Source organism: Carcharhinus amblyrhynchos, chromosome 32 (assembly GCF_965287045.1).
Source record: "Carcharhinus amblyrhynchos chromosome 32, sCarAmb.v2.hapA, whole genome shotgun sequence".
NCBI lineage: Eukaryota > Metazoa > Chordata > Chondrichthyes > Carcharhiniformes > Carcharhinidae > Carcharhinus > Carcharhinus amblyrhynchos.
In genome coordinates this window covers 18,880,994-18,908,819 of record NC_137355.1, presented here as the reverse complement: position 1 = coordinate 18,908,819, position 27,826 = coordinate 18,880,994, and the positions used below count along the sequence as shown (strand labels likewise).

The following is a 27,826-nucleotide window of genomic DNA, read 5'->3' as shown; positions in this document are numbered from 1 at the left end:
CTGTTACAAGAAGCTTAGAGCAAAGGGAAAGGAGAAACCAAATCTTCTTCCTCCACCCACACCTTGCCCCCCCCCATCCCCCCACTCTTGTAGTCTCTTACCCAAATTACTGTAAGTCGCACTGCTGATGCTTTCGTCAGCAGACTCACTGCCCGTGTCTTTATCGTCCTGCGATCCTGCGGTGACCAGCATTAAAGTCATAGGACCAGGTATCTCTTGGTTTGCTAATGCTGATCTTTGAACTTCTAATACTTGTGGTGGCATGTCTTCAACGGTCACCTCACCCGGAAGGTTGCTGAATTAAAAAAAAATAGTTTTCCTTCAGCATTCATAATTCATTAAACGTTCACATATAATTCTTGGATCATTTATCACAAACATCATACTCCAAAAGTATTCCTTACTAACTCAACAATTGTTGAAAAAAAAGTACAACTCGGGCTCAGTTTATGAGAGCATACGTTGAAATTTATTAAGTAAAGACTTGCAAGAACTTGTTTGTTTAAGGATCCCTAGGCAATTTTAGCTTCATTTTACAGTCTCTTCAATTAATCTTGTTCCAAGGCACAATCCAGTAGAACAGGTTTTCTCTAAATCCTGTGTGTTTATCCTTATTTAGCCACAGAGCGACAAAGTCCTAATTTGAAATCCATAATTTATTACATTTTCTCCAGGGCGCCATACCGCAACAAAGGTTTATACTTAACTAAGGTGTGTCTCAATTGATAACCACAAAAGCCTTTGGTGTTTACACTGCATTTGGTCAAAGTGCCAACACTTAAAACTGAAGTTTTCCGTGTGCTCGAATCCCAAAGAAGACTTTTTAAAGAGCGTTTCTGGGACAATTGATTCCTTTTTTCTCCGGCTACTCATTTAGGGATCAATTTGAAATTGTTCAGTGCAAATGGAATTGTAGCTTCTAAGTTGCAAGTCAGCAGAACTACGGCAAAAAAGGCATCTGGTTTGCTATTGTACTACAGCTCCCGCTGCCTCCAAACAGAATCTTCAACTGTTAACTTACCTACTCAAGTCACTCACACAACTTCCCATTGAAACAAATGTTTTGAATTTGCTTCTCAACTTCATAAACATGTTTTGAAAGCAGCTGATTAACTTAGAGCTCTAACGTTCCACGCACAGTGATATCATCAGCCAGACCTTCCCATATCAGACTGAAAATCTGCCAGTACTCTCTACCTATAGTACTTTGAGGTCATTAACTGAGTCAGACTTATTAACACTTACAGAGCTACTGCCCTCAATCTAATTTCAAAGACACTTGTAGAGTACAGTTAGGGAATAAATCAAAGCAGGTTTTAGTGCCTAACTAGGAAGCTTAAGGGTGGCACAACAGGTAGCACTGCTGCCTCACAGCACCCCAGGAACCCGGATTCAAATCCAGCGTTGGGTAACTGTCTGTGTGCACGTTCACCCTGTGTCTGTGTGGGTTTCCTCCAGGTGCTCCAGTTTTCTCCTATATTCCCAGGATGTGTGGGTTAGGTGGATTGGCTATGCTGAATTGCCCCTTAATGTCAGGGGGAATTAAAGGGGAAATAAATGGGGTTACGAGGATAGGGTCTGGGGGGACTGTTGTCAGTGCAGGCTCAATGGGCCGAATGGCCTCCTTCTGCACTGTAGGGATTCTATGATTAACAATTCCTGCAATCCTACTTTTAAGTTTGAACGCAGAAACATTGGAAATTCTTTCCAATTACAGTTATAGTTTTTTGCTAACTTTCAGAGTGGGCAAAAGCAAATGTTTAAAAGTTTATTAGTCACAAGTAAAGCTTACATTAACACTGCAATGAAGTTAAGGTGAAATTCCCCTAGTCGCCACACTCCAGCACCTGTTTGGGTCAATTCATCTCACCAGCACGTCTTTCGGACTATGGGAGCAAACCCCATGCAGACATGGGGAGAACGTGTAACCTCCACACAGACAGTGACCTAAGCCTGGAATCAAATCCCTGAGTCCCTGGCACTGTGAGCAGCAGTGCTAACCACCATGTGCCTGCTAGAATTGTATCTGAATTTCCCAATAAGGAAATATAAAAGTACATTTCTAAAAAAAAATGTAAATTGACTTTCTCTCCCTCTTATTTTGCAAGCTGTTTTCTTATCTACCTATGCTTCTCACCATTGTACTTTTTTTTTAAGTATTATCACAAGTCGGCTTATCTTAACACTGCAATGAAGTTACAATGAAAATCCCCTAGTCGCCATACTCCAGTGCTTGTTCAGGTACACTGAGGGAGAATTTAACACGGCCAATGCACCTAACCCTCCCTTTTTCCTTCCCCACCCCAGTCGATACACTACAATTTCCCCCAGTTGTGTGATGGAGATACGAGAGAGAAACTGGCTATGTGATCCATGGCTTAGAACTGCCGTTGCACATAATGGTCGATTGATATTTCATACACCTTTGGGGTAGGAGGTGGGGAGGGCAGATTAAGCACTTCTCTTCTTACTTTCTGCCATTCCAGGGAGTTCAGCAGAGAATAGGAGGAGCATATCTGTCAGATTGACTATTTTTGATCGTTTCTCAGTGATCTCTCTTGAAAAGCACACACGCTATGCCCGTGGTTTGTCGATAGTCACTATGGAAACTCACGTATGATGAATGGGCCATTTTGGCCACGTACCTGACAGAGCTGTAACTCACAAGAAGATATTCCAAGAAGAGGCAGCACCTTTAGGAGGGGAATGGAAACATTTGGGTGGCAAAATAATTTGGAAGTAGGAAACAAAGCAAGCTTACCATGCAGTTTCAATAATCTACAAAAAGCAAACTTCACCTTCCCAATGCATTGGTTGCCTATAGAAAGGCAAAGCTGTAATATTTATTCCACAGAGTTCCTTGCACTCTGTGGATTAAAACTTCACAACACAGTGCATTATTAGGGAAAAATAGCTAAGCAATGGAGGCTGTTGTTGCAAAGGTAAAGAATTTACAACGTTGGGAAGTTACAACAGATAGAACATATTAGCTTGGATTTATAGTCTTTCGCAACTGTAATACATGCAAAAGTACTTAACAATCACTGAAGTACATTTGAAGTATAGCCACTGTTGTTACTTAGGAAATGTGTCAGCTTAATATATGCACAGAAAGTTTCCGCAAACAGCAATGAAATAAATGACTGGATAATCTTTTTCAGTGACACTGATTGCAGGATGATGTGGAGATGCCGGCATTGGATTGGGTGGGTATTGTAAGAAGCCTCACAACACCAGGTTAAAGTCCAAAAGGTTTATTTGGTAGCACGAGTTTTCAGAGCGCTGCTTCTTCACGAGGTGATTTACCTGATGAAGAAGCAGCGCTCTGAAAGCTCGTGCCACCAAATAAACCTGTTGGACTTTAACCTGGTGTTGTGAGACTTCTTACTGTGACTAAAGGATGAATACTGGCATAGATATTACAGGGCAAAGTCCTCTGCTCTTCATAAAATATCCCGTAGAACTATTAAATGTTCACAGACTGAGCCTCGGTTTAACACCCCCAGCACCCCTGACAGTGCAGGTTCCCTCAGAAGTGTCAGTTTCAAGTGCGTGCTGAATTCTGGAGCACGGACTGAACCCACAATCTACTGAGTCAAAGGTGGGAGGTACATGAATGAGCCCAGGCTGTCACCTACGTGTTGTAAATATAGGAATCATATACTTGTTAATCTTTAACTTTTCAAGCTATTTTGAAAGATGCAACTCAGGTCAGTGATTCGTGCAGGAGTGTAATTCGCCCCTCCCTTGGTGCATCATCTGATTTTGGTATTTTCTATTCTACTGCCACTTTTCTCAGCCGAGAGGTCAACATACCCCAAATAAATCAGGGAAATAGGGTGTACATTGCAAAAAATCTGGACTATTTGTTGTTTACAATTTCCATCAACCCAACTGACTAACCAGAGTCAAGGTCTCATTATAATAGTTAAAATATATGAACCTTTTCAGCTTCCAACTATATACAATATTCCCACTAAACTGCATGGGTGGCACAGTGATTAGCACTGCTGCCTCACAGCGCCAGGGACCTGGGTTCGATTCCCGGCTTGGGTCACTGTCTGTGCGGAGGCTGCATGTTCTCCCTGTGTCTGCGTAAGTTTCCTCCCACAGTCCGAAAGATGTGCCGGTTAGGTTCATTGGCCGTGCTAAATTCTCTCTCAGTGTACGTAAGAACATAAGAAATAGGAGCAGGAGTAGGCCATCTAGCCCTTCGAGCCTGCCCCGCCATTCAATAAGATCATGGCTGATCTGTCGTGTCTCAGTTCCACATTCCCGCCCTCTCCCCATAACCCTTAATCCCCTTGCCTATCAAAAACCTATCAACCCGCGTCTTAAAAATATTTAGCGAGGCAGCCTCCACCGCCTCAACGGGCAGAGAATTCCAGAGATTCACCACCCTTTGAGTGAAGAAGTTCCTCCTCAACTCTGTTCTAAACCACCCCCCCTTTATCTTGAGGCTGTGCCCCCTAGTCCTACTGTCCTTTCTGAGCAGGAAGAGTCTCTCCACCTCTATCCTATCCATCCCATTCATCATCTTATACGTCTCAATGAGATCTCCCCTCATTCTTCTAAACTCTAACGAGTACAAGCCTAGTTTATTCAGCCTCTCCTCATAGCTCAACCCCCTCAACTCCAGTATCAGCCTAGTAAACCTCCTCTGCACTCCCTCCAAGGCCAAAATATCCTTGCGTAAGTACAGCGACCAAAACTGCACACAGTACTCCAGCTGCGGCCTCACCAATGCCGTAAACAGCCGCAGCAAGACCTCCCTACTTTTATATTCAATCCCCCTCGCTATGAAGGCCAGCATCCCATTCGCCTTCCTGACCACCTGCTGCATCTGCAGGCTGGGTTTTTGCGACTCATGCACAAGGACCCCGAGGTCCCTCTGCACCGTCGCCTGCTGCAGTTTTTCGCCACGTAAGTAATAGTCCTTCCTACCATTATTCCTACCAAAGTGGACCACCTCACACTTGCCAACATTAAATTCCATTTGCCAGTTCCCGGCCCATTCGCCCAGCCTATCTAGATCCTTCTGCAGACTCTCACCTGAACAGGCGCCGGAGTGTGGCGACTAGGGGATTTTCACAGTAACTTCACTGCAGTGTTAATGTAAGCCTACTTGTGACACTAACGAATAAATGTTAAAGTAAAGTTTAAAGCAAAAGGCTGACAATGCACATGAGAACAAGTTTAATGTTACCAAATCTTGAAAGCTAATGAATAACTATGAATGTGATTACAGGTGACGATTTGACATATTAGTCACCTCTTCATTCAGAATACTTTTTGTACTTCTCTCATCGCTACTATTTCACAATATGTAGAACTGGTTCATTTTAATATTTGTCATGCTTCAGCAAAAGGAAGTCACGCAGACAGAAGTTTACATTATATGTGCATGCAATCACCTGAGTCCTACGAAACTTTGGTGGAATTAAAAGTTTGTAGGTATAACATGCAATCTGATCACCAAGATATCCATTCAGCTGAATACATAAAATGAGCACCTAGCATGAACCTAATGCGTCAAAAACACATGAAAAATTGAAACACCAAATCAAACAATCCTTACAGTGCAGGAGACCATTCAGCCCATCACACCTGCACTGACAACAATCCCACCCAGACCCTATCCCCATAACCCCATGTATTTACCCCCCGACACACACTAAGGAGCAATTTGTCATGACCAAGCCACCTAACCCGTACATCTTTGGAATGTGGGAGGAAACCAGAGTATCTGGGGGAAACTCATGCAAACACAGGGAGAATGTGCAAACTCCACACAGACAGTGACCGCAGGCTGGAATCGAACCCAAGTCCCTGGCACTGTGAGGCAGCAATGCTAACAACTGTGCCACCATGCACAATTCCGCAGTTTATTCTCATTCTACAATTTTTATTTGTCCACACCTGCAGCATCATGTCATTAGCAATGTGGTAACATTAATGTTGATTCACCCACTGTTCTCGAGAGACAGAAACAATTAGACAATGTACTCATTTTGGATCACTTGATGTCACCACGAAAATGTATGCAAATAAAAAAAGAGGAAAACTTTAACTCCTCGGTAGTCAACAGCTTGAAAGTGCCCAGGCGTGATGGGAGCAAGCAGCGCAGTTTTATTTCAAGACAGTGGTCTCACTTAAACAGAACCAGCGAGCTGCCCACCCCAAAGCAACTTGTCATATCTGGTGCAATACTGGACATCCCACAAGACGGTTAGTCATAAAATCATAGAGATATACAGCACACAAACAGGACCTTTAACCCAACTAGTCCATGCCGACCAGGTTTCCTAGTCTGAACTAGTCCCATTCACCCCCGTTTGGTTCATGTCCCTCTAAACCTTTCCCATCCATGTACCTGTCTAAATGTCTTTTAAATGTTTGTACTCGCCTCTACCACCTCCTCTGGCAGCGCGTTCCACACATACACCACCCTCTGTGTGACAGCCTTTCTCCTCAGATCCAGAAATGGGGGCCGAGGAAACTTGGGGTGGCAGCAAACCAGATTATTTCTGGAGCTCAGAGGAATCCCTGCTCCACAATATTTTGGATCTACATAACATCCTTAACAAAGCAAAATATCCCAAGGCATTTCACAGGAACCTTATCGGATTAAACACATTAGGAAAATGTTCAGTCAAAATGGTAGGTTTTAATAAATGTCTTAAAGGAAGAGAAGTAAAGAGGGGTTTAGGGAAGGTGTTTCACAGAACTGGACCCAAGGAGCTGAAGGTACAGATGCCAATAGTGCAGCGATGCAAACCAGAAGATGTACAAGTGGCCAGAGTTGAAGGAGTGCAAAGATCACAAAGGATTGTCCAGTTCGGGAAGGTTAGAGATGGGGCAAAGGCTGTGGAAGCATTTTAAAATAAGGATGAGAATTTCCAATTTTAAACAAGGGGCAAAGACTTAAACTGATGCTCAATTCAAAACAGCATACAAGAACATGCATCTATGCATATTTAGAATTGCATTGTGAAAAAAAAAGACATTACTAATACAATGAGCATCAGATGGGAACTTTACTTGCCACAAATATAATTTGTTTTTTCCTGGTTTCCTCCAAGACAATACATTTCCTTGTCAAATTAGTGACATTATCCAAACCCTTTGGCAACTAGAGGACATAGGTTTAATGTGAGAGGAGAGAGATACAAAAGGGTCTAGAGGGTGGTGACTGTCTGGAACGAGCTGCCAAAGGTAGAAGTAGAGGTGGGTACAATTTTATCTTTTAAAAAGAATTTAGACAGTTACATGGCTAAAATGGGTATGGAGGGATATAGATCAATGCGGGCAATTGGGACTAGCTTTCTAGAAAGTTGGAAAGCCAAGTCCCCCAAAGAGGAATACCCTGCTTGGTAGTCCGTTAAAAGTACCTGGGAAGGTGTGAACTGTCCTTCAGTAACCTTTAGTGACTAACAGAAATACCTGACACTCACGTTAAAATGAATATTTAACAATTTATTTATTTAACTAACAGGGAACTTTAACTAGATAAGTAACATACCAAATAAAATAAGATTCTAATGAAATGCTGTTCAAATAAATAAAATATCCATTAATTAACAAAAAATATCTAATAATAGAATTAAGTCACTCAAAAAATATATCCAGGTTTGTGGCTTTCAGGATCTTTTGGAGTTCTTCTGTTGATTCCTCTGACTGTAATTTTTTTCTGATTTGGTACCTTTTGCATGTAAGATGATATGTTCTCTTAAGACATATCTGAAGTTGGCAGAGTTGAGAGCTGCTCTCTCCCACTTGAGGCTTGAGAGGGGGCAGTGCTTCTGTTGTTCCCCTGTTCCCCTCCCCTGCACTCTCTTTTATACCTGTGATGACCTATCAATTTTCCTACAATAGGGTTAGTCTGATGTTGTCACACCATCAAATTCAAATTTTATAAGTTCTTGGCAGCTGAGTACCTGCTTTAAATTGGTTGGCTAAATTGGCTAAAAAAAAAGTTGTCTTGTCAAGACTACTGCTTGACTTATTGATACAAGTGTTTCAGCTTGGACTCCAGGTGTACTTTGCATTTTAAACCTCCAAGCAGTGAAACAAAACACCAACTTAAACACCAACAAAACACCACAATATTTTTTCCTTCTAGCATTTTTTACTATTTTTTACATCTTTGCCAGCATCAAATCCAACCTCGCAAAGTCAACTGCGCCATATATGCCTTGTTCTACATCAAAGGAATCGGAAGTACAATTTCAAAATTTGAGATGATATCAAATTGAGGGAAGGGCCGTGACAAAATTGGCATATAATTAGAAGACAAAATCCAACACTGGTAAATATGAGGTGCTACATATCAGTAAGAGCAGGAGGCCAGATGCTACTTAGAAAGTAAGTGACTAAATGCGGCAGTGTGACAGAGGAATTTGGAGATACAGATACACAACAAAGGATAGTTGAGAGAAAGCATATGTGAATTTCAGAAGCTATGTAAGTGCATGATGGAGAAAATAATAGATTTGGTGATGTGTTAGATGAAGGAAGTTGGGAGGAGGCTCAGATGGATCTCACTGAGTTTCTGTGCCATATATACCTTGTTCTACTTTGTAAAGACAAAAGGCCTTTCACTCCATCAAGCTTACTGCCTCCAATTGATCACATACAATTTGTAGCATAAACTTTCCCTAATTTCTTAAATTAGGCCAAAAAAGAGAGCATTTGTAACATTCCTTCCTGTCCCTGAATGAAACAGAGACTACCCCAGGAGACCCGTTTAATATTACTTAATCCTGAAATGCTGTATCACACAGGTGACAGTGATTAATTCCCAACTGGCAGAGAGACAACAAAGTTCATGCCGCACATGTTCACAACCAGCTTCACAATGAAGCAACAATGAGATTAGTCAAAATTTTAAGAACTACTCCACGATTTTAAAAAATTAGTGGTGAACACTGTCAATTTTCAATCTGGAGATGTCACGAATGGGAATTAAGGTTCTCGATCATGGCTTTACTGGGAAAGAGTTGCACAATATCACTGGGAGGGAAACTACGTACATGTCTGTTTGCAGATTGCCTCTAGTCAACTTCTGACTTCTATCAGGTCGCCCTTCAACCTCCATCGTTCCAGTGAGAACAAACCAAGTTTCTCCAACTGGAGAAACTTAATTGATCTTGATTGAAGAACATTGATAAAAGTCTACAAGATTATGAGAGGCATGGACAGAGTGGATAGTCAAAAGCTTTTGCCCAGGGTGGAAGAGTCAATTACTAAGGGGCATAGCTTTAAGGTGCAAGGGGCAAAGTTTAAAAGAGATGAACGGCGCAGATTTGTTTATACACAGAAGGTGGTGGGTGCATGGAACTCCATAGTGGAAGCAGATTCAATAGTGACTTTTAAGGAGCAGGATGGTTAGTACAGGTTTGGAGGACCGAAGGGCCTGTTCCTGTGCTGTAATTTTTTTGTTCTTTGCTGTTAACACTTTGAGAACAAGTCAAGAGAATAACAGCTGATGGAAAAGTGCTGCTCATCATAAATTCTACAATTTAGGATTTAGTATCAGATGACTGAAATATACCTCTTTCTTGATCAAAGTACCATGGTTAGATATCAGGGGTTATTGACATAATTAAATTCCATCACCAGCAACAATCTGACCTCTTTCTGTGGGGAAGCAGTGTAATTTTTTTGTTCATTTATGGAGTACAGAAGTCACTGTCTAAGCCAGCATTTATTGCCCGTCCCTCATTGCCCTTAAGGTGATGGCCAGCTGTCTTCTTGAGTCGTTCCTGTCCCTGAGGTGCAGGTACACCCACAGTGCTGTTAGGGAAGGGGTTCCAGTGTTTTGACCCAGCAACAGTGAAGGAAGCGCAATATATATCCAAGTCAGGTGATGAATGACTTGGAGAACTTGCAGGTGGTGGTGTCCTCAGGCATCTGCTGCCCTTGTCTTTCTAGGTGGTAGCAATTGTGGGTATGGAAGTTGCTCCCTAAGGGGCGTTGGTAAGTTGCTGCACTGAATCTTATAGATGATGCTCATTGCTGCCGCTCTTTGTCAGTAGTGGAGGGACTTGAATATTGGTGGAAGGGGTACCATTCAAGCAAGCTGTATTATTCTGGATGGTGTCAAACTTCTTGAGTGTTTTTGGCGCTACACTCATCCAGGCAAGTGGACAGTATTCCAATACATTCCTGACTTGCGCCTTGCATATGGTGGACAGACTTTGGAGAGTGTCAGACGGCGAGTTACTTGCTGCAGGATTCAGAGTCTCTGATCTGCTCTTGCAGCCACAATATTGATACCATTGACCATAAACTGAACTGAGCCAGTTGTAACCCCCAAGATGTTGACAGTGGGGAAATATAGTGATGATAAGGCCATTGAATGTAAAGGGGAGATGGTTAAGGTTCTCTCTTGTGGGAGATGGTCATTGTCTGGCACTTGTGAGCATGAATGCTATTTGCCACTTGTCAGCTCAAGCCTGGATGTTGTCCAGGTCTTACTGCATTTGGAAATGGATTGTTTCAGTATGTGAGGAGTTACGAATGGTGATGAACATTGTGTAATCATGAGCAAACATCCCCACTTCTGGTCTTATGGTAAAAGGAAGGTCATTGATTAAGCATCTGAAGATAGTTGGGCCTAGGACACTACTCCAAGATAGTTCCTTTGAACTTGTTTGAACCCAGGCTGTAATGGGTTTAGGAGCTGAGTGGCTCTGGCAGAACCCAAACTGAACATCAGTAAGCAGGAAATTGCAAAGCAAGTGCTAGTTGATCGCACTGTTAGTGACCCCTCCATCACTTTACTGATGATAAAAAGCAATGGTATTTCTAATGTGGATATTCCATACCTCCTTGCTATAGACTGTAAATGAAATGTGCACCAGGAAAAATAGTTCGCTTTACTATCTATTAGTTTTATCTTTAGAAAAATACATTTAACCCCAAAGATATCCCTGAACCTTGCCCCAACCAAGAACAGTAATGTAATGCTAATATCACTGGATTCATAATCCAGAGGCCCAGACTCATGCTCTGTGGATACAAGTTCAAACCCCATGAAAGAAGCATAAGGAATTTGAACTCAATTTATAAATCGGGAATATAAAGGTAGTCTTGTAATGGTGACCATGATGACTATAATCGATTGTCTTAAAAACTCACCTGGTTCATTTTAGAAAAGGAAAGTTGCCATCCTTACCCAATCTAGACTACACTTGACTGATTCTAACTGCCCTCTGAAGTGGCCTAGCCAGCGATTCAAAAAAAGTTTATTTATTAGTCTCAAGTAAGGCTTACATTAACATTGGAATGAAGTTACTGTGAAATTTCCTTAGTCGCCATACTCTGACACCTGTTCGGGTCAATGCACCTAACCAGCATACCTTTTGGACTGTAGGAACGAACCAGAGCACCCGGAGGAAACCCACGCAGACACGGGGGGAACGTGCAAACTCCACACCGATAGTAACCCAAGCCAGGAATCGAACCCGGGTCCCTGGCGCTGTGAGGCAGCAGTGCTAACCACTGTGCCGCCGCAAAAAGTTCAAAGGCAATTAGAGTTGGGCAACAAGTGCTGGCCTTGCCAGTGACAACCCACAAAAGAATAAACAAATCATTGGCAGATAAACTGAATGTTGGCACTACTGCAATCTAACTCAGCAATACAAAATGAGCAGTAGCCCTGGAACTCTTCTCCAATTTATTCCTTTCTCTCAGCAGAAAATGACTGTCTTCACATTTGTCCCCAACTGAAATGAGGAACTCATTATTTTAGGGAACAGCAACAAAGCACAGTGAGCCACTCCATATGGAAGAGTATACTTTAGAATGTTATTATAACACCAAGGTTACCTTTATAACCTAAACATCTCTTTAAAAAGTCGAGTAACAATATACAGGGCTTAAAACATCCCTTAGTGTGTAACAGAGCTGGAAATAGCTCAAGTCGTAATAATAGAAAATGTAGGGAAGAAGGAGACACAAAGTAAGGGGCAGAAGTGGGAAGGCACGGTGGTGCAGTGGTTAGCACTGCTGCTTCTCAGCACCAGGGACTCGGGTTCAATTCTGGCTTAGGGTGACTGTGTGGAGTCAACACATTCTTTGTGTCTGCATGGGTTTCCACCCGGGTGCTCTGGTTTTCTCCCACAGTCCAAAAATGTGCAGGTTAGGTAGATTGGCTATTCTAGATTGTCCCTTAGTGTCCCAAGGTGTGTAGATTAGCCGGGGGGGGGGGGAGAGAGATGGTCGTGGTGGTGGTGGTGGTGGAGGATTAGCAGGGTGAAGGCATGGGGTTGCAGGAAGGTACTTGGGTGGGATCCTCTGTCAGAGTCGGTGCGGACCCAATGGGCTGAGTGGCCTCGATTTGCACTGTAGAATTCCATGATTCTAAGTAGCTAGACATTGGGCACATAGCTCCAAATACAGGGTGTGGATGGCTATAACTATTATTGGAATGGAGGGCAGGGAGTGCAAAGGAGTCGTCTGCTAACAAGCAGGAAGTTGCAGAGGTAAGCTGCGTGAGGCCATGGAAATACTGTATGAGATCTTTATTAGTTTCAGGGATCTTCCTAGTATGTTAGAGACTGGAAGGAGAGAAACGTTTGGAGAACAGAATTTAAAGCAGGAAAGGAGGTGGGCAGCTGAAGTTTTGAGTAAGTTAAGATTTGAGAGAGATGAACCAGTAGACTTGCCCATGAAAGATGCTGTAAAAATCGCTTTTAAAACCAAAATTTATATACATTCTACCCATCACATCTTCCACACAGTTAAAGAAATGCTTTTCTGCAGCTTTTTAATGAACTAACTCCACATAAGAAACATGTAGTTCAAAAAGTTTCAAAACTTAATTCAATTAATTAGAGGACAATTTTAAATTGCACGAAACAAGGTGACACACAGTAGTTAGCACTGCTGCCTCACAGCACCAGGGACCCAAGTTTGATTCCCGGCTTGGGTGTCTGTCTGTGTGGAACCTACACATTCTCCCCTTGTCTGTGGGGGTTTCCGCCCACAGTCCGAAAGGCTGGTTAGGTGCATTGGCAATGCCAAATTCTCCCTCAGTGTACCTGAACAGGTGCCAGAGTGTGGCGACTAAGGGATTTTCACAGTAACTTCTTGGTAGTGTTAATGTAAGGCCACTTGTGACTAATAAGATAAACTGAAACAATGATCTTCAGTTACAGGGTACAGTAGTTATATACATATTTTATATATATGTGTGTGTATATATGTATATAGTGGTCATGTGAGAAAGACTTTTAGCCATAAACTGTCATTCGTTGCAGATTATGCTTATTTTACAGTTTCAATTGGTCTTCATGGAAACATGAAAATTTAAGTTAATAAATACAATAGCTTTTTAACATGTAAAACACCCTAAAGCCTGCACAGGAATGTACTTGAGCAAAAGAGACTGACACTGAGCCAAAGACAACATTAAGCCAAGTGACCAAAAGCTTGAACGACAGAAATTGTTTTTTTTTGCTATGGTGTGTCTCACAGAAGGAGAGAAAGGTAAAGTGACGGAGGGGCTTAGGGAGAAAATTCAAGAACTTAGAACTCAATGGTTGATGGTACAACCACCTATGGTGGGGCAAAGGAAGTTAGTGATGCACAAGAGGCTGGAATTGGCTGAATGCAGAGATCCTGGAGGGTTAGTGAATTGGAGGTCATGACAGAGATAAAGATAGACATGGCATGAAGGGATCTGAAACTGAGCGTGAGAATTTTAAAACTGTAGTGCTGCTGGACCACAGCCTAATTGGTCAGTGAGCAGAGGGATGATGAGTGAATAGAATTTGATGCAACTTAGGATATGGGCAGCAATTTGAATGAGCTGAAGTTCATGGAGGATGGAAGATGGGAAGTCAGCCAGTAAGGCATTGGAATAGTAGATTCAGAAGGTAACAAAAGCATGGATGAGGATTTCAGCATCCGGAGTAATACTTTACACAGCTACCGCTAATTTTCATAGGAGTACGATAAGTTCCAACATGTCCGGGCATTCAAAATTCCATCCATTCCTGCAGGATATCTTTCACTATAAAAATCTGTGCAGAAAGCTTATGTTATATTAGCAGCAAATACAGGCATGTCATACACAATCTTATAACCAGCAAAAATCAATCGTGGCACAGTGAGAAGCAAGCATTTTTCTTCATGACCCCTGAAAAATCTGTAATTTTAATACCAACGGTATAAAAATTTATAAAATTAAAAACCATAATTTTCTTTGCAATGTTTGATCTGTAATGGTTGAAACTACTCATCAATTTTATTTCTTTTTGCATGCGTCACAGCAAGTGATAACATCTTTCCAATGTTGCCAATTAAGGGTGTAATTAAAAAACTGATGAGCTTAGTCGTACAATGATTAGTAAAAAGACCTAGGGGTGGGGGCAATCTTACCAAAAAAAATTCTAAGTGCTGAATGACCATGAACATTGGAGAGAATCACGCTCGTTTGTGGGCGGGGTCCCAGTCGCAATCTAACAACACTCAGTTGAAAAATGAGGCAAAGTGTGATTCTCGTCAGTAGGGGGAAGGGAAGGAGTCTATTCTTGTTGGGAAGCTGGCTGCAGACTGCCAGAAGACACTATTGCGCATGCACTGATCATCCAATGCACTAACTGTATACAAGAGAACATAGTCAGTGCATTGGGAGATGTCACTCCACTCCCCCCCACCAACCGCACATATCACCCCCCCTCCTCCTCCACCACCACCACCAGCCCCCCACCTGGTCACCACCCTGGTGATCACCAATGCAGAATAATGATTTTTTTTTAAATTATCAGAACATAACTGCAGATACTGGGAAGTAACTGATTCTGGGAAGTGAATCAATGATTGTAAATCAATCTCAAGATTCTTAGATTGGAATTCTGCACCATTGCTTTCTTTCCCTGGTTTGTCTTTCTTTCTTTTAGCTATCTAGGGAAAGAAGGCAAAGGAATGTTATTAGCTTATGGGATACTCCAAAACTAATAGAGCAAAGAGCAAACTTATTAATTGAATCATTTGTCCCCACCCATCTTTGCAAGCAGGGAAGTGCCTACCCTCATTCGGAAATTACAAAGTGTGGCACATTTGGAGCAGGTGTGAAGTATGAGGAAAAGTGCAGTATCAGTGTACCGCTGTGTGTGTGTGTGTGTGTTCAAACATTACCCAGAATAGGTCTTGCATAACAATACTTTGGGTTGTGGCTCCAGACAAATTAGTTACAAACAGATACATTATTCAGTTTGCCAAACTTGCACAGAGATGTCTCAATCTTTTCAACTGAAGAGTCCCTACAGCCACAGCAGTAAATTCAATCCCTCTAGGTATTCCAGTGGAGGTCCTGAATTGCCAGATGTGGGGCTGATTTAAATATTTAAGTCATTTTAAATGTTATTAGTAAGACTGGGATGCAATCATCCAGTCTCACTTGCCTTAATGGCCTCTCCGGTAGCAGTCCTCACCTATGAGGATCACATTTAGTTGCCAGCAATGGGAACCAGACATGTGGTCTAGCTAGTGGAATTGGAGGCCATTGAGGCCCCCTGGGTGGTCAGGGCCAACGGCAGGCAATGCCCCTTAGTCAGCGCCAGCCTGAGGCCCTGACAGTGCCAGCCTGGCATCACCCACCAGGCAATGCCAAGGATAGGGCCTAAGGAGAGGTAGGGCATGGAAAGCTGCATGCTTTCCACTGGGGATCGCCAGGAAGGCGATCGGCCAGGGTGGAGGTGACAATCTCTCTATGCGCTATGTTCTCTTGTACACAGTTAGTGCACTGGACGATCAGCACATGTGCAATACCACCCTCTAGCAATCTGCAGCCAGCTTCCCGGCAAGAATAGACATCGTCCACTCTCCCTACTGGTGAAAATTACACTTTGCCTCATTTTTCAACTAAGTGTCATAAGATTGCAGCTGGAAGCTTGCCCAAAAAACAAAATGGGCGCAATTTTCTCCCAGTTTCATGCTCGTTCAGCACTTAGAATGTTTTTGATAAGATCATCCCCAGGGTCTTTATGAAATCAACTTTCAGAGTTTAGGCACATCAGTTTCGTGATACTTGTGACACAAGTAAATGGAATACAAGGGTAGAGTGGTCATTTGTTTCCATCTTGGAAATGTAGAGGCTTCAAAAAAAAAAGCTCAAGCTTTGCAAATCAAAGACCTGAGAGCTGGCTGCTTGAGAACCCAAGACAACAGTCAATTCAAGTGAAAACCAACAAAGAGATGGGTGATCTATTTTTCATCATTTTTAGAATGCTCAACATGCCTCAGAAGACTAGGCAAGTAGTATGCCAAAAGGGAGGAGGAACATGGAAGATCTTGCTTAAAATATTTACTCGAGCAACACACTAATAAATAAGGAAATAAATACAGTCGCAAAACAAATTCACACGCTTGGTAGAGAAGTTTAGGAAAAAGACTCACTCCAACATTTGATAAATGCAATATTAAAAAAAAGGCAACACTTACTTGTTACATTTCTTTGGTGGTGGAGGTGGGGGAGAATTTTGACTACTTGGACAGCTGATTTCTTTCTCGCTTCCAGGAATACCTACTGCGGACTTTTCATCATCTTTCAATCCAGATACAGTTGGCTGCGCTTCACTCAGGGTAGGATGGATTTCAGTGTCTACAGCAGCACCATCCAGTTTGCCTGTCTCTGCCTTTGCACCATCTAATCCAAGCTCTTGTTTGTAACTCAATATAGTGGCCAGCTTTTCCGATGGTTCCAATATCTTCTGATCACTGCACAGGTGATGCCGCTGTATGGGTGGCGGCGGCAGCATGTGTATCACGCGTCCATTCAGTCCAACTAGTTTGTCTTTGTCCTTGTCCTCCTCCTCCTCAGTCTTCCGGCGACGGAAGAAACTCTTGAATGAGATCCATCGTTTCGGCTTTGCCTCCGGTAGGCGTTGGCGTCCCTCTGGATTCAGCAGCGGCGATTCAGTCTCGGGGGATCGTACAGGGCTAGTCGGCTTCCCCCAGTTACTGAAATGCTTGTGCAGAAGGTTGCTGGCATGGTAGGGGGATGATGTGGAACGTGGTGGTGGAAATGGAGGCAGGTGCTCACTCTTAGGGCTCAGGCTAGCAGCATTGGGAGATTGTATTATGCCAGGTTTAGATGTGGGGACAGTGATCTGCTTTGGTAGGATACTTTCTTTCTGTCCTTTTGTAAGAGTACTGTCCATCACTTTGGACACTTCTGGTTCGCTATTTGCCTGTGGGGAGAATAATGACTTTGGGCGGATGTGAATGTCCCCAGTGCCTTCTGAGATGGCAGGGGGCTGCGAGTAAAGCTCTTCTGCACTACTGGCTTTCGACTGTGGCTGGGGATTGTCAGGTGGCAGTTGGGGAGGCTGAATCGATGCCACAATTTGGGAGAGCACTGTGCTGGCATTTTCCCGGCTTCCCGATGATGTCTGCCTCTCTGGCGTCTCTTCTTTTCTGGCTGGAGAGTCTGGAGGAGCTTTCTGAATTCTAGAAGGAGAGCTGTGATTGGATCCAAAGCTTTTGTGTGGCGGAGACTGAGAGAGAATTTGTGCTTTGTTCTGCGCGTTGTTGAATTCCTGCACTTTCTGTGCAACGGAGCCAAGCACTTTTCTTTCTGTGCTGGAACTTGGACCTTTCACTTGAGGCAAGTCAGTGGATTTCCTCGCTGAGGATCCAATTTCTTCGTACGTATGACTTGTTATGTTTTCTAAAGCTTCCTTTTTCACATGTGAGCCACTGGGACCCAAGAAGCTTTTATATATGGCCAGGTTATCATAGGCATTGGGATTAATTACTATCGGTACTTTTATAGCCTTATGCTTTGAACTCTGTGCATATGTTGGCTCATCATGTATGATAATAGGAAAAGGAGGCATTCCAGCATTGTTGTAACTATTGAATTTGATCTCAGACAGATTTGGAGACTTCACAGGAATAGTTTTTGAAGTAACACTTGTGGTAGTAGGCGAAGTAGGAGCTGATTTATGACTCATTTGTCTTGGGGGAGGTGTAGGACCAGAAGCGCTTGACATTAAAGCCACTCTGGGCACTTTCTGTCGCGGGCTGGTGCTGGAAGTCCACACCTCCTGATATCTGTTGATACTTGACTTTTTGTGGTTGCTTAACTGGCTCGAAAGTGACGTGGGTGGGTTTGCACTACTGGGGGAAGTCTTCGCACCTGGAAGAGGTTCAGGTGTGCTGTCAGACTTTTTATTGTTCATTGCAGCAGATACGTCAACTACAGTGTAGGGTTTGCACATACCCGGCGGTTCCAAATCGACAACTCTGTATGGTTTTGCTTGTTCTTCCTTTGGAATAATGTTAATCGTCATAGTTTGCCCCGGATTGTCTGCGGAATTCATGGCAAATTCCTGCTTCTCAGTCTGTAGGGCTATCTTCCCATCCTTCTCTTCCAACCGCAACGCAAGAACTGCCTTGTGAGTTTCTAAAGACTTTACTGCTGTGCCTCTCGCTGGTTTAAATGGAGCCTGCTTCACTTGGGGAACCTGTTCATTTTCATTTATGCTCTCATAATCCGGTTCAATAAACTTGGTACTTTTGCAGTCATTGGGAGAAAGGTCGCCATTACAAAGTTGCTGGTGTACAGATTTTGTTGTGCCAGTTTGAGATCCCTCGGTCATTGAGGAATCAGGAGATGTGGATTCTGATGACAAAATACTCGGCAGACTGTCCTGCCCATATGGGATCAAGGCCTCATCACCGTACCCGTTTAGAATTTCATCATAGCTATCATCATAGTCGACAGCACAAATTCTCTGCAGTGACTGCTTTCGCAATGGCACAGTGTTCCACTTCTTGTCACTGCAGAACCTGACAGGGGAGAGAGTGTTTGCCCTAAAATTAGCAAAACGCGGCTGGCCGCGCATACGGATTTCCATTGCCAACAACTCTTCATCACTTTCATCCCAACTTTCCCGCTCTTCGGTCGTGTTCTCACTTGACTGATTCTCCACGCTCTGATCACTGATGAGAGAGCAATCTGGATAGCAGAAGAGTCCGCCCTCACTGCTGATGATATCTGAACTGCTGCTCAGCACAACACGCTTCCCCATATTCTCTTTCATACCTGCCACAATGCAGCTCGGGGGAAGCTTCCTCTCCAGTGAGCGCTGATAGCATTTGTTGATCCTTCCAAGAAAGGACTCCCTGTCACATTCTTTGCCTTGCACCACTGGTTCAGGTTCAAATCCAACAATGTCCTTCAATACATCAGTCAATCCATTATTATTGTTGTTGGGTATCCTATTATTCACAATTCTGTCCGGGCCACAAGCTCTCTGGGAACTGCTGTTGTTCGCTTCGTTGTTGTTGTTCACTGGTTTCCTGTTGAGTAGAACGCCATTCCTATTCCATCGATGCTTATTTTCACAACTTTCCAATGCCTCCATTTCTGTACTCACTGTCTGCCCATCCACGACCATCATGGTGGGCTTCACAGCAATTGTTGGCTTCTTAGCAACAGGAGGTCGAAAGCTACCAGTGCCTGACCTACCCCGGTGGTTGTTGCTGTGGTTGGCATTAGTTTTTAAATTGTTGCAGGAAAGTGGGGAGGGTTCAGAGGTAGCGGACAAACAATGCAAACTTTTGGGCTTAAAACAGTTCTTGCATTCGCCAGGCTTCCAGACGTGTTCAGTGAAGGCGTTGCAGGCGGACATCTTTCACCAAGCTGTTCATGAGATACTCCTTGCTTAATGCATTCTACCACTTTCATTTATGAGTCTCACTTCCCAATCATCACCATCTCAATCAGTGTTCTGTGTCAACTCACACCTGGAAATGAAATAAAATATTGAATAAAAAAGATTGCATTGAAAGAAAGTTCAGGTTTTGATTTATATAGAAACGGGTACTAACACTTAATTGCTCTGGTTACACTCAATTCACCTTCTGGTGTAAATCCATTAGTGGATGATGTTAGGTTGAGATCATAAAAGTGGCAACGCAGGTGGAGAAGGTATACAGCATGCTTGCCTTCATTGACCGGGGCACTGAGTTTAAAAATTGGCAAGCCATGTTGCAGCTTTATATAACCTTAGTTAGGCCACACTTGGAATATGGTGTTCAATTCTGATCGCCACACTACCAGAAGAATGTGGAGGCTTTGGAGAGAGTACAGAAAAGATTTACCAGGGTGTTGCCTGTAATGGAGGGCATTCGCTGCAAGGAGAGGTTGGAAAAACTTGGTTTGTTCTCCGTGGAACGATAGAGATTGAGGGGCAACCTGATAGAAGATTATGAGGGGCATGGACAGAGTAGATAGTCAGAAGCTTTTTCCCAGGGTGGAAGGGTCAATTACTAGGGGGCATAGGTTTAAGGTGCATGGGACAAGGTTTAAAGGAGATGTACAAGGCAAGTTTTTTTTTTGCACAGGGGGCGATAGACACCTGCAACTCCCTGCCGGGGGAGGTAGTGGAAGCAGATACGATAGTGACTTTTAAGGGCGTCTTGACAAATACATGAATAGGATGAGAATAGAGGGATATGGTCCCTGGAAGGGTAGGGGGTTTTAGTTCAGTCAGGCAATGTGGTCGGTGCAGGCTTGGAGGGCTGGAGGGCCTGTTCCTGTGCTGTAATTTTTTTTTGTACTTTGTTCTTTGTAACCGATGACAACTTTGTATTGGATGTAACATGACCAATGATAACAAACTATAAGAGTAGCTGACCCAATAAACCATGGAACCAATTACAGAATGATATGATCGTCAGCTGGCTCACTATAAATAAGAACCTATTTGGAATTGTGTTGAACTTGGAGTGGCCCAGGGTGAGGCTCCAAGTTTACAGCAATGAAGTTTCTTTATTATTATTCTACCTAACACTTCGAACAAGCACAATGCAATAATACAGTGCTCGATAGGCAGATCTTAAGCAACTGCCTATCTGCCCAGGTTAATATATTACTGCCACCACCTTTCCCCACTTTATCCCATAGCTTCCTTGGAGTGGCAATCAGTGTCAGATGCCACTCCGTACCCACCTACCTGCACCATATTCCATCCCATGAGTCTCTCGCCTGACTTCCCCGACTGAGGCTGGAGGAGATCCAAGCAGTGCAGGAATTATGGGGGCTCAAATGATGGGGTGTAAAATAATTGGAGTGAAGGGGAACATGCCCCCTTTTCTATTTCACTGTCTCCTGTAATGTAGATGAGTTTAAAGGTACCACTAGACAGGCCAGGAAGAAGCTAAGTGTCTGAAGTTGGTGGACGGGATTTGGGGGGTGATAGTGAGCGGGGAAGGGGGGTGGGCATCATCAAACTTGGAGGAGTGTCCATTCAACTGATCAGAAAATCCATGCGGGTGGAGAATACCATGAGGGTTTATTAGTCTTTAAAAGGACATTTGCACAGGGAAAGACTCGGTGTGGAATCAGTGTCAATGCTGCTAAGTATACATGGATAACAGAAAATTGCACATGATTAAAACTCATGTTCCCACTTGTTTCCCTTTAATGTCACTTGCAAAATAGGGACTATATACCTGCTTAACATTGCATCATGCAACATTACATTGTTTGTCACAGATTTCCTGCTATGATCTGCATATCCCAATGCATTACCCTCAGTGCAGTGGGCGGGGGGGGGGGGTGGTTTAGTGCATCTCTTCCTCAGCTGCAGCTCCCAGTCCTGAAATTCCCCCCCTCATGCCCCCCACCACCCACTCCTCCCTGCCAACCACACCCTACCCCAAACTCCCATTCCTACCCTGCATTCTCAACTCACAAATCCCCAGAATCTGTTGCCACCACTACCAAATTCTTTGGCTGCTACTTATCCCCTCAATCCCATTTCACCTTGAACTCACAGGGACGGGGCGACATGGTGGCAAAGTGGGTTAGCACTGCTGCCTCACAGCACCAGGGACCCAGGTTTGATTCCGAACTTGGGTCACTGTCTGCGTGGACATTCTCCACGAATCTGCATGGGGTTTCCTCCGTGTGCTCCAGTTTCTTCCTACAGTACGAGGATGTCCAGTTTCCTCCTACAGTACGAGGATGTGGGTTGGCCATGCCAAATTGCCCCTTAATGCCAGAGAGATTAGCAGGGTAAATACGTGAGGTTACAGGGGGGATTGTGGTCAGATGCAAACTCGATGGCCCAATTGGCCTCTTTCTGCACTGTAAGATTCTATGAGGTTTTGGGATATTGCTGTCTGCTACCTGCACCAGCCAATTTCTGCCAATAGAGGGAGTCAAGTCAATCCAAAACCAGAGAGCCGGTGAGTAAAACTTTCTATATCCATTTGCACTTACTGAATATTGACTTCTTTTATAGTTTCAACATTATCTATTTTAACAGTTATTTTTATTAATATGAACATTATGTACATAGGAATGTACAGCATTTCAACTTAAAATGTTCTGGTGGGCATTTTTCTGCTGAGAAAGAAATCCTACAGTGCAGAAGGCGGTCAATTGCCTCATCGAGTCTTCACCAACAACAATCCCACCCAGGCCCTATCGCCATAACCCCACATATTTACCCTAGCCAGTCCCTCTGACACCAAGGAATAATTCAGCATGGTCAATGCACCTAACCCACACATCTCTGGACTGTGGGAGGAAACCAGAGCACCCGGAGGAAACCTACTCAGACACGGAGAGAACGTGCAAACTCCACATAGACAGTCACCTCAGGCCAGAATTGAACTCATTCTGTGTGTTTCTAATTTTAAATATTCATTCATAAATCTTCAAATCTCACTTCTAATACTTGTGCATGGTGGCACAGTGGTTAGCACTGCTGCCTCACAGCACCAGGGAACCTGGGTTCGATTTCCAGCTTGGGTCAGAGTCTGCACATTCTCCCAGTGTTTGCGTGCATTTCCTCCAGATGCTCTGGTTTCCTCCCACAGTCCGAAGGACATGCATTGGTCATGCTGAATTCTCCCTCAGTGTACCCGAACAGGCGCTGGGGTGGATTTTCACAGTAACTTCATTGCAGTGTTATTGTAAGTCTACTTGTGACTAATGAATAAACTTTAAACACACTTGAAATGCAACCATTACCAGGTTCCAAAGACAAACGCTGAATAGTCTGCATGCTTTCCTTTGATTGATGCAACAAAAATATACAGTATTTGTATTTAAACACTAGAGAAAGACAGCAACTTACAGACTTCACTGCAGTTGGGATGGTCCAGCATGCAGTGACTGAAAACTCCATTCCATATGAGACATTTAACATTACTCTGTACTGAACAGCGAGAAGCAGAACTGCACTAAATCAGCTATTACCTCATATCTTTGGAAAATTTTTTCAAATCCGGAATATAATTATTGAGCAATTATACATTAGCACTCCTCCCACTTAACCAGATCCAGTTTGGAAATCCTGTTTTCATTATTTGTTCTAACTACGACATTGGACGTGAAACAGTTAATCTGAAAACATCTTTAAGCTTTGCTAAAGCGAGTCAAGTTCCAAAAACTGAATTTTAGCATGGATTTCATCAGCTGTCAAGCCAGATGCTTTCCAGGTTTACTACAAGTACCACATTTTCAAACCCCAAATCTTCTTTCGTTATTCTGAGTAACAATCATAATTAATATCAATTGCAATCCAGTCAATCCATGGCTTCAAGATATTTCATTTAATTAATTTAAGTTTATTAGTGTCACAAGTAGCCTTACATTAACACTGCAGTTACTGTGAACATAAGGACATAAGAAATAGGAGCAGGAATAGGCCATCTAGCCCTTCGAGCCTGCCCCGCCATTCAATAAGATCATGGCTGATCTGTCGTGGCTCAGTTCCACATTCCCGCCCTCTCCCCATAACCCTTAATCCCCTCTCTTATCAAAAACCCATCAACCCGCGTCTTAAAAATATTTAGCGAGGCAGCCTCCACCACTTCAACGGGCAGAGAATTCCAGAGATTCACCACCCTTTGAGTGAAGAAGTTCTTCCTCAACTCCGTTCTAAACCGCACCCCCCCCTTTATCTTGAGGCTGTGCCCCCTAGTCCTACTGTCCTTTCTGAGCGGGAAGAGTCTCTCCACCTCTATCCTATCCATCCCATTCATCATCTTATACGTCTCAATGAGATCTCCCCTCATTCTTCTAAACTCTAACGAGTACAAGCCTAGTTTATTCAGCCTCTCCTCATAGCTCAACCCCCTCAACTCCGGCATCAGCCTAGTAAACCTCCTCTGCACTCCCTCCAAGGCCAAAATATCCTTGAAATCTCCTAGTCGCCACACTCCGGTGCCTGTTCAGGTACACTGAAGGAGATTGTACCATGGCCAGCACACCTAACAAGCACATCTTTCAGACTGTGGGAGGAAACTGGAGCACCTGGAGGAAACCCACACAGACAGGGGGAAAACATGCAGATTTCGCAAAGACAGTGACCCAAGCCAGGAATCAAACCCAGGTTCCTGGTGCTGTGAAGCAGCAGTGCTATTTATGGTGCCACTGCACTGCCCATTTGAGTAAATCTAGTTTTCACCCATTTCTCAGTCAGTTTGATATCTCTGTCTGTTGTCTGAGCCTCCTTTAATTAAAAAATACTGTACATGCTTGCACTCATCAGGAAGAACTTCTGCCCCAATGATTTACCTCAATTTTAAAAGGTCAATTCCTAGGAACAAATTTGATATTTCCATTTTCTTGCATCAGCCGTCCCTAGCCCAATAGGGATAGCTAATTTAGAGCCATGGGGGTGATGCTGCTCTGATACCAACCAAATGTATATCCTGTTAGAACCTTACATCTGGCAGAGGGAAGACTTTCACATACGTCGTAGAGATGGAAGACAGTGTCTGAATCAATATGCAGTTCTGCCTTCTGCCTCCCACACAACTCCCACTTCCACCTCCCCTTTCAGTTACCAAAATAACACAAAAACAAGCAAATCAGCCCAACCACTCCATGTCTGTGTTTACACTCCACACAAGCTTCCTCTCATCCTTCCTAACATAACTATCATAGCTCCCTGTTCCCTTCTCCCTCGTGTTAAAAAAGGGGCGATATGGACAAGATGGGCCGAAGGGCCTTTTTCCATGCTGTAAACTGCTTTGACTCTATGTGCTAATCTTGCTTCTCCTTAGATGTGTCTACGCTATTCACGATAAATAACTATTCACCGCTTTTTTTTTACATAAACAGGGGTCCAAGGAGTGTTTTTTGTCAAGTATCTATTGATTGCAGATTTTTCTAGATATTCCATCTTTGAATGAATTTCCATTAGCCATCAAAAAATCATTCTAATGAGTGACTGTCATTGTTACTATTAATCTCAGGATCTAACTGGTAAAGAGAAACATTAATGAAAAAACACGTTGTAACTTTTCAAAAGTACATTGATTTTTAAATTCATTTAAGGGATGTGGGCATCATTGGCTAGGCCTGTATTCATTGCCCATCACGAGTTGTCCTTCAAAAGATGGTGGTGAGCTGCCTCTTTGAACCGCTGTAGTTCCTGTTTCTTTGTAGCATTGGAGTCGCTTGCTAGGCCATTTCAGAGGGTATTTAAGAGTCAATGCTATTGCTGTGGCTCTGGAGTCACATGTAGACCAGACCAGGTAAGGACAGCAGATTTCCTTCCCTGAAGGACATTAGTGAACCAGTTGGATCTTTAGGACAATGGCTTTCATGATTATCACTAAACTTTTAATTCCAGACATTTTATTGAGTGCAAATTCCATCATCTGCCACAGTGTAATTTGAACCTGGGTCCCCAGAGCGTAACCTTGGGTCTCTGGATTACTAGTCCATAAGTAGTCTCACAATACCAGGTTAAAGTCCAAAAGGTTTATTTGGTAGCATGAGCTTTCAGAGCGCTGCTCCTTCATCAGATGAGTGCCAGAACAGTGCCTCACCTGACAAAGGGGCAGCGCTCCGAAAGCTCGTGCTACCAAATAAACTGTTGAACTTTAACCTAGAGTTATGAGACTACTTACTGTGCCTACTCCAGTCCAATGCCAGCAAATCCACATCATGGCTACCAGTCCAGTGACAATAGCACTGCGTCCCTCCCTGAGATGACTCCAACTGCAATAGTGAGTCGACTGCACGCTCTATCAGTGTGACAATGGTGACACACCGTTCAAAGACAAAAAACATTTAGCAAATTCTCACTGAGAACTTAGAAGACATGAATGAAATGATAGTGGATCATTCAGCCTGTGAACCTCGAAATATATAATTTGTATCGTCTTGGATTTTGGTCCTTTAATCTCCCAAAGAACAATTGCTGAAATATTAATCTTTGACTGTAGATGAAACTCCAAACTATCAATTCATTCCAAGGACTTTTAGTTGATTGCTTTCTAATTACATTTCCTTTGTTGCAGCACCAAGATTCTGGGTGTTCCATGAAAATCTGCATCTCGTCTTTTTAATCTTCGATAAGACAATGCTCCAATTATTAACAATAGAATGAACATTTTACAAGTGAATCAGATTATATTTTAGAGAGCGTGTCTCAACTGAGCTGTGCAATTCACAGACTGTAATGCAATGCATTCTCCAACTGATAATTCATAACTGCAATAGAAAACAGCATTACTTTATAATAAGAGTCTGATCAACAGCATGAAGTCACATCACATTTTTCAGGCAATACATGTGTTTACATGCATTCACAATTCTCATATCATAGAATTCCTACAGTGCAGAAGAGGCCATTCAGCCCATTGTGTCTACACCAACTTTCTGATAAGAGAATCTTACCCAGATCCTCTCCCCTGCCCTATCTTCATTATCCCACATATTTATCATGGTTAATCCATTTAACCATTTTGGAACACGAAGGGGTAATTTAAGGAAGCCAATCCCTCTAATCGGCACATTCTTGGATTGTGAGAGGAAACAGGAACACACAGAGGAAACCTATTCAGACATGGAGAAAAGGTGCAAATTCCACACAAACAGTCACTCAAGTCTGGAATTGAACCCAAGTCCCTGGAGCTGTGAGGCAGCAGTGCTAATCACTGTGCCACCATGCCACCCCTAATTCTCAATTTTAATCCTACAAAATTTCACGTGTTTGCCTAATAAAGTCATATTAGGGTCACAACTTGGTTTGATTTATTATTGTTACATGTATTTGTATACAGTGAAGAGTATTGTTTCTTGCGTGCTATACAGACAAAGCACACCATACATAGAGAAGGAAAGGAGAGGGTGCAGAATGTAATGTTACAGTCATAGCTAAGGTGTGCAGAAAGATCAACTTAATGCGAGATAGGTCCATTCGAAAGTCTGATGACAGCAGGGAAGAATCTGGTTGGTATGTCTCCTCAGACTTTTGTATCTTTTTTCCTCCTGGAAGAAGGTGGAAGACAGTATGTCCAGGGTGCGTGTCCTTAATTATGCTGGCTGCTTTTCCGAGGTAGCGGGAAGTATAGACAGTGTCAATGGATAGGAGGCTGGCTTGAGTGATGTACTGGGCTTCGTTCATGATCCTCTGTAGTTTCTTGCCATCTTGGACAGAATAGGAGCCATACCAAGCTTATATACAACCAGACTGGATGCTTTCTATGGTACACCTGTGAAAGTTGGTGAGAGTCATAACTGACATGCCATATTTCTTGAGGTGTTGGTGGACTTTCTGAACAATAACGTCGGCATGGAGGGACGAGGACAGGTTGTTGGTGATCTGAACCCTAAAAACTTGAAGCTCGCGACTATTTTTACTTCATCCCCATTGATGTAAATAGGAGCATGTCCTTCACTATGCTTTCTGTAGTCAATGACAATCTCCTTCGTTTTGTTGACATTAAGGGAGAGATTATTGTCGCCGCACCAGTTCACCAGATTCTCTATCTCTTTCCTGTACTTCATCTTGTCATTGTTTGAGATCTGAACCACTACGGTGGGGTCATCAAC

The 27,826-nt window shown here is 43.2% G+C and overlaps 1 protein-coding gene across 9 annotated transcripts in view; it reads right to left on the bottom strand.

Moving 5' to 3' along the window:
• The window catches only part of peak1 (pseudopodium-enriched atypical kinase 1), a 218,879-nt gene that overhangs the window by 33,239 nt on the left and 157,814 nt on the right, over positions 1 to 27,826 (bottom strand). For 7 of the 9 annotated variants that reach the window (XM_080216215.1, XM_080216213.1, XM_080216212.1 and 4 more), the window contains 3 exons: positions 16,453 to 19,764; positions 2,646 to 2,693; positions 102 to 295 (listed from right to left, as the gene is read on the bottom strand). In XM_080216215.1, the coding sequence (XP_080072341.1) occupies positions 102 to 295; positions 2,646 to 2,693; positions 16,453 to 19,649 (3,439 nt within the window). In that variant the 5' untranslated portion in view covers positions 19,650 to 19,764. The remainder of the gene's footprint in view (positions 1 to 101; positions 296 to 2,645; positions 2,694 to 16,452; positions 19,765 to 27,826) is intronic. The other 2 variants (XM_080216218.1, XM_080216220.1) reach the window with 1 other exon arrangement.